Below are 7,146 nucleotides of genomic sequence, written 5' to 3'. Positions count from 1 at the left end.
GGACGAGCTCAGCGCGCAATTTAAAACATTGTACGAGGAACAAAGCTGCGCCTCGTGGGCGGAGTTGTGCTCTCCGCCAGCCAGAGCCTTGGTTCTGCTGCTGGGTGGAAGCTGGGATCGGAGAAGCAGCGAGGTAGACCGTCTTCGGGTAAGTGCGCTTAGGCTGGAGCACGGTTTATCAGCTCTTGCCTGCGTGGCCGTGTCTTCTCTAATTCCCGAGTTCTCACCGTGATCTTTGGAGTGAGGTTGGAAAAGTACCGTAGGGTTCCTGAAGCACACCTGCACTGCTAGGCCTTTGGGGAACGCTAGATATCTCTCGGTGCCAAGTCCCCCTCAGAAATGCAGCCTCGGGCTGGATTATTTTTCTCATTCTCTTCCGCTTAGCTGATAATGGTATATAGTCGCGACGTAATGTCCTGGGCAAGGTTATTCCACTCATCGGGGAATTGTTTCTAACCCATAGGTTTGCACTTTCTCTGCATGAATGCTCTTCGACCCATTTACTCTTGTCTCTTGTCTTTTAGACGTTGGCTGACTCTCTTGCTATGTCTCACGGGATCCTTTCTCCGCCAGCGGGCTTACTGTCTGATGAGGATGTTGTAGTCTCCCCCATGTTTGAATCCACAGCTGCAGATCTGATGTCCGTGGTTCGAAAGGACCTGTTGTCAGACTGCTCTGTCATCTCCACCTCTCTGGAGGACAAACAGGTATAGGAGTTGAATGGCTTAGGGGCAGAAAATGATACCGGCAGCTTAACAGTTCTTTATACAAGGTAGTATGAGATCAAAGACCAGTAATCCCGAAGAAGTGAAAGATCAATTAAAAATTAAGGGCAAAGCTGGGCCTTGATGATCTCTGAGGGTAGCCTGGTCTACATAGTAAGTTAGTGCCAGGACAGCCAGGACTACACAGAGAAACCCTGTCTAGAAAAGCCAAAACACAAAAGAGGGCAAACAAGTAGAAAATAGAGTTTATATTCTTTTTTTTTTTTTTTTGGTTTTTTGGAGACAGGGTTTCTCTGTGAAGCTTTGGAGCCTGTCCTGGAAATAGCTCTTATAGACCAGGCTGGCCTCGAACTCACCGAGATCCACCTGCCTCTGCCTCCCGAGTGCTGGGATTAAAGGCGTGCGCCATCACCGCCTGGCCTAGAGTTTATATTCTTAAGAATATTATTGACATTATAATCATGAAATACCCCATTGTTAAATCATAGATACGAGGGTGTGAGAATACATGTTTGCTATGTCCTAGGTTCAAATCTCAGCACTGCATACAATTGTTTGCACAGAACCATGGTGGTCTTAACTAGGTAGAATGGAATTCATGTTTTAATAATTATCATAGCTGCCAAAGCTTTAGCCTTTCTTTTGTAGGCCAAAAATTTCTCAGTAATAGCTCTAAATATCTGCTGAGTAAATGGAGTGACTGCTATTTGATGTCGTCCTTCAGAACTGTGTTCATGGTCTCCTAATTACTATGATGAAATGGGTCTTGGATTCAGGCATGTCTACTCTTACTTGTTATTGTTGGGTGTATATGTGATGGGGATACGCACATGTAGAAGTCAGAGGGCAGCTTCGGAGAGTCAGTTCTCTTCCATTCTTATGTGGATTTCTGTGACTGAACTCAAGTTGGCAGGCTTGTTTAGTAAGTAAACTGAGCCATCTTACTAAGAGTTAAGAGTCCTTCTTGCCAGAGAACCTAAGTTAAATAAACAAAAATTGTTTATTCTGAAATAGTCTTTGTAATCAAGACTGGCTTTAAATTTCTGATTCCCCCATTTCTTCCTAGTGGATGTTGGGATTACAAGCATGATGCCTGGTGCGTACTGGTTTTCAAATATCAACCAATTCTAACACAGATCACTGGTATAGCTAGCCAGATTTAGAGGACAGTAATGAAACAGGGAAGGGTAACAAAGTTCATGTGCACTAGAATTATTGTGGAACCAAAGAACATTTGCACAGGGCTACTTAAGGTGGAATGAGGAATTGGTAGCATGCTTCCTAGGAACTGGGCTGTTTGCCCATTTGCTTAGAAGTTAACTCTGTCCTGGCTGGAATCTGTTACAGGCTCCATTTGAGGACACTGCAGAGAGGGTGAAAGTTTACCTTCGAATTAGACCCTTTTTAACTTGTGAGTTGGACCGACAAGAAGATCAGGTGAGGATAAGGTGAAATGGTATAGTACAGAAGAGGCTCACTAGGAACACTTCTTTACTGTGCTGACCTCTGCTTTCTGCCTTCTCAGGGTTGTGTCCGTATTGAGAATACAGAAACTCTTATGCTACAAGCACCCAAAGACTCCTTTGCCTTGAAGAGCAATGAGAGGGGAATTGGTCAGGCCACCCACAAATTCACCTTTTCCCAGGTATGCAATACTGGTGTATGAACTAGACCCAACACTCGGGAAGTTTTATTTGTTCTTTAAAAGATTTCTACCCGAGTGTGAGTTCTCTATATGTGTATCTATTAATTCTGGGACCCTTACTGTATGTGCTAATCAGTGTGTCAGGTACTTTATGTACATTCATTCCTGCTGATACTATCATCACCTCTTCCCTGATAAGCATATTGTGGCTCATAGTACAGTGAAGGTAATTTTGCTAGCGTCATAGAGCTAGTAAGTGGGAAGACAGCGCTGGGATCTAGATCCAGCCATCTCCAAACCCATGCTTACAACCAATGATATTTTCCCCTTGTATGCACAGTGTCACAATAGCATTAAGTATTTAATGTGGAAGAAGGGGACTAGCAGAGTGTGGCTGAGTCTTCGGCATTTAGGAACAGCTGGAGTTCAGTAGGAAAACCTAGCTGAGTGGTCCCCAGGAAGGAATACACCTACTAGCCCTGCACAGGAAACAGGTGGCAGGTGAAGTATGGCAGGCCTCTGATAACAGGTCTATTTCTAGATATTTGGGCCAGAAGTGGGCCAGGCGCCCTTCTTCAATTTGACTGTGAAGGAGATGGTAAAGGATGTACTCAAAGGGCAGAACTGGCTCATATACACATATGGAGTTACCAATTCGGGGAAGACGTACACAGTTCAAGGTAAGTAGTAAGCTTGAGCAGGGTAGTTAACCCAGGATCTAATGGTTGTCTTTGCCTTTTGATGCCCTGGGTAAAAGATATTATCTCTGATATTCTTCCAGGTACTACTAAGGATGGGGGGATCTTGCCCCGGTCCCTGGCTCTCATCTTTAATAGTCTCCAAGGCCAACTTCATCCGACACCTGATCTGAAGCCCTTGCTTTCCAGTGAGGTGATCTGGCTAGACAGCAAACAGATTCGCCAGGAGGAAATAAAGAAGCAATCCTTACTAACTGGAGGCCTTCAAGAAGTAAGTAAAGTAGTAAGAAAGCTGGGATAAAGGGTAGAGTTCAGGAAAGATTTGTGCTTATCTTCTCTTTGCTCCTTCAGGAGGAGCTGTCCACCTCCTTGAAGAAACGTGTCCACATTGATAGTCGGATAGGTACCAGCACCAGCTCTGACAGTGGCATTGCTGGGCTGTCTTCCACCAGTCAGCTCAGCAGCAGTAGCCAGCTGGACGGTACGTACATGTGCGCTGTGCTGGGCAATGGTGGGGACCCACTAGAGATTACAACCTGAAATCCATCTTTTGAAGTTCCTGTAGACCAAGGCAAGATGAACTGCTCCGTGATTAATGACCTACACATTGATTTTTCTCACAGTAACAAGTCATTCATGGGCACAGCCAGACACTGCTCCAGTAAGTGTCCCAGCAGACATCCGCTTCTCTGTTTGGATCTCCTTCTTTGAGATCTACAATGAATTGCTTTATGACCTGTTAGAACCACCTAACCATCAGCATAAGAGACAGACACTGCGGCTGTGTGAGGATCAGAATGGCAATCCTTATGTGAAAGGTATACAAAGGTAGAGGAACCTGATAGAAAACCTGGAGGCATGTAGGGAAAAAAGGGGGCTAAGTGTTCCCACCTCTTTCTTGGCCACAGACCTCAACTGGATCCATGTTCGCGATGTTGAGGAAGCCTGGAAACTCCTGAAAGTGGGTCGCAAGAACCAGAGCTTTGCCAGCACCCACCTGAACCACAACTCTAGTCGCAGGTGAGTTTGAAAATTAACTCTTTGCTGTGTCTAGGAAGCCTTAGCCCTCCACCTGATCATGGGCAACATGATATGATTTTTCTCTTCTCCTTTTTAGTCACAGCATCTTCTCCATCAGAATCTTGCATCTTCAGGGAGAAGGGGATATAGTGCCCAAGATCAGTGAGTAAGTTTTTCCATTTAGAAATTTAATCATCTTGGTCACCTGGTTGTAGGGGCGAAGGGTAATATAATTCTCAAAGGAACTAGCTGTTCCCAGAATTATATAAGCTATGAGTTCCTTACATCAGGTCCTACCCATTATTCCATCCAGACTGTCACTCTGTGATTTGGCTGGCTCAGAGCGCTGCAAAGATCAAAAGAGTGGCGAGCGGCTAAAGGAGGCAGGAAACATTAACACTTCTCTGCACACACTGGGCCGCTGTATTGCTGCCCTGCGGCAAAATCAGCAGAACCGGTAAGCTGTGGGCTAGGATGGCCTGGGACTTGGTGATTTGGTCAGTTCTACGTCACCTGTAAGGATGGTGTTTGAAAGTCCCTTTATGTTCACAGTGCTAATTTTCTGATTCTGTGCAAGGTCAAAGCAGAACCTGATTCCTTTCCGCGACAGCAAGTTGACTCGTGTGTTCCAAGGCTTCTTCACAGGTCGAGGCCGTTCATGTATGATTGTCAATGTGAATCCCTGTGCATCTAACTATGATGAGACTCTTCACGTGGCCAAGTTCTCAGCCCTTGCCAGCCAGGTATGAAGCTATAGGCATGATGATTGTACTTAATCTGGACTGGCAACCTTAAGATAATCCTTAGAAACTGGTAAACGAGTCGATTGTTTTTTCTTTTCCTTCTCTAGCTTGTGCATGCCCCACCTATGCATTTGGGGATCCCTTCCCTGCATTCATTCATCAAGGAGCATAGTCTTCAGGTAGCCCCTGGATTACAGAAAGGGGGCAAGACTGACTCAGACCTTGATGACCATCCTGAAAAAGAAGCTGACATCTCTATGTATGGCAAGGAGGTGAGAATACAAAAAGGCTCTAGGATAGCAGCTTGATGGCTGCACATTTTCCACAGGGTGCTCCAGATGGGTTCGGGCCTTTTACTGCAGAAGGATTTAAGATCTCTGACAGGTGCGTTCTTCCTAGGAGCTACTGCAGGTGGTAGAAGCCATGAAAACACTGCTTTTAAAAGAACGACAAGAAAAGCTGCAGTTAGAAATGCAGCTCCGCGAGGAAATTTGCAACGAGATGGTGGAACAGATGCAGCAGCGGGAGCAATGGTGCAGGTACTGCTGAGTGGCCCCTTCTAGCGAGTTACCTGTGAGAGGGGACAGAAGACTGGGGCACAGGGTTGTCCCTTAGTTTCACTCAGAATCCTCACTACCCTCCTCTCAGTGAGCATTTGGACAACCAAAAGGAACTACTGGAGGAAATGTATGAAGAGAAGCTGAAGATCCTCAAGGAATCGTTGACAAGTTTCTACCAAGAAGAGATTCAGGTGAGTTTGCCCCATTCAGTCCCAACTGCCATGCAGACTTCTGGCACTTGGTTGTCTGAGATGAACAAAATTTTACTTATATTTAATTATTTATTGGTTGATTGATTTTGTGGGACAGGGTTTCTCTGTGTAACAGTCCTGGCTTTCCTGGAACTCTGTGGACTAGGCTGATGTCAAACCCATCTGCCTCTGCTTCCTGAGTGCTGGGATTAAAGGTGTGTGTACCTACCTAAGTTTTATAAACTCTAGTAAGAACAGGAATATAAGTCATTTTTCTTCATTTCTCTTAGTGCCTTGTAGTTATCTGAATTTAAATTCAGGGTCTAGCGTCAAATTTATGTTCATTTATTTGGGCAGTGGTGGCATAGGCCTTTAATCCCAGTATAGCTAGGCAGATCTCAGTGAGTTTGAGGCCAGCCTGGTCCACCAAGTAAGTTCCAGGACAGAACTGTTACACAGAGAAACTAAAAAAAAAAAAAACAATCCCCAAAAAATGTTCATTTAATCAGGTCCTTTGGTTATTTCTCTGACCCTGGACAGAATTGTGCTCTCTGTTTCCCTCTTAGGAGCGGGATGAAAAAATTGAAGAGCTAGAAACTCTGTTGCAGGAAGCCAAACAGCAACCAGTGGCTCGAGTGTCAGGGTCTGAACTGTCCCTACGGCGGTCACAAAGGCTGGCAGCTTCTGCCTCCACTCAGCAGCTCCAGGAAGCAAAAGCTAAACTAGAAAAATGCAAAGCAGAGCTGAACTCTGCCACTGAAGGTAAGGAAAGAGCCTCACCTTGTCTGCTTGCTGCTGTTAAAGAGGTAAGCCCAAAGCTGGAAAGCCATGTATTAAATGTGTTTATATTCTGTTTCCCTCCCAGAGCCACAGAAGTTCCAGCAAATGGTGGAACCACCAGCTGTAGCCAAGCCCTTCACCATTGATGTGGATAAGAAGTTAGAGGAGGGCCAGAAGGTTTGTAACCTTTCTGTTATCAAAGGGAATTTATGTGAGACTGGGTTTTTTTTGTTTTGTATTTGGGTTTGTATGTGTGTCCCCTGAGGAATGGCTATTTCATTCAGAAAGCCAGCTTTTGTTTTTGCTTTACATTTATTTATTTGTGTGTGGTAATGTGGAAGCCACATGGGTTCCATGTGGGTTCCTGGGATTTAACATTTAACTCAGAATGTCAAGCTTGGGGGACAAGTGCCCTCACCAGCTAAGCCATCTTACCGGCTCCCAGCCTCCAGTCTCGTCAAATGGCTGCTGTGGTTGATTTTAGCCACACTCTGATTCCTGCTCTTTCAGAATATAAGGATGCTAAGGATAGAGCTTCAGAAAATAGGACAGTCTCTCCAGTCAGCAGAAAGGGCCTGCTGTCACAGCACCGGGGCAGGAAAACTTCGCCAAGCCTTGACCAACTGCGATGACATCTTAATCAAACAGGTGAGGGCACCCTAGATACTCCTCCCCTTCCCAGGCCCATCCAGTGTCTATGTGAGAAGGGAACTGAGAACAAAAGAGAAAGGTGTACTAGTGAAACACTGTCATGATGGGGGTGGAACCCAGAGCTTCATGCACG

At 45.4% G+C, this 7,146-nt stretch overlaps 1 protein-coding gene across 2 annotated transcripts in view; it reads left to right on the top strand.

Moving 5' to 3' along the window:
- The window catches only part of Kif20a (kinesin family member 20A), a 464,558-nt gene that overhangs the window by 456,676 nt on the left and 736 nt on the right, over positions 1 to 7,146 (top strand). Inside the window, exons 1-18 of one of the 2 annotated variants that reach the window (XM_075969018.1) lie at positions 21 to 148; positions 525 to 707; positions 2,073 to 2,162; positions 2,251 to 2,370; positions 2,912 to 3,050; positions 3,152 to 3,339; positions 3,420 to 3,549; positions 3,692 to 3,886; positions 3,977 to 4,088; positions 4,186 to 4,254; positions 4,402 to 4,545; positions 4,666 to 4,831; positions 4,939 to 5,103; positions 5,231 to 5,370; positions 5,480 to 5,582; positions 6,149 to 6,344; positions 6,448 to 6,539; positions 6,873 to 7,010. In XM_075969018.1, coding sequence (XP_075825133.1) covers positions 546 to 707; positions 2,073 to 2,162; positions 2,251 to 2,370; positions 2,912 to 3,050; positions 3,152 to 3,339; positions 3,420 to 3,549; positions 3,692 to 3,886; positions 3,977 to 4,088; positions 4,186 to 4,254; positions 4,402 to 4,545; positions 4,666 to 4,831; positions 4,939 to 5,103; positions 5,231 to 5,370; positions 5,480 to 5,582; positions 6,149 to 6,344; positions 6,448 to 6,539; positions 6,873 to 7,010 — 2,349 coding nt within the window. In that variant the 5' untranslated portion in view covers positions 21 to 148; positions 525 to 545. Of the gene's footprint in view, positions 1 to 20; positions 149 to 524; positions 708 to 2,072; positions 2,163 to 2,250; positions 2,371 to 2,911; positions 3,051 to 3,151; positions 3,340 to 3,419; positions 3,550 to 3,691; positions 3,887 to 3,976; positions 4,089 to 4,185; positions 4,255 to 4,401; positions 4,546 to 4,665; positions 4,832 to 4,938; positions 5,104 to 5,230; positions 5,371 to 5,479; positions 5,583 to 6,148; positions 6,345 to 6,447; positions 6,540 to 6,872; positions 7,011 to 7,146 lie in introns of those variants that run through there. The other variant, XM_075969019.1, reaches the window with a different exon arrangement.

Source organism: Microtus pennsylvanicus, chromosome 4, assembly GCF_037038515.1.
Source record: "Microtus pennsylvanicus isolate mMicPen1 chromosome 4, mMicPen1.hap1, whole genome shotgun sequence".
NCBI classification, from domain to species: domain Eukaryota; kingdom Metazoa; phylum Chordata; class Mammalia; order Rodentia; family Cricetidae; genus Microtus; species Microtus pennsylvanicus.
The sequence above is the reverse complement of the archived record's forward strand: the minus strand, read 5'-3'. Positions and strand labels throughout refer to the sequence as shown.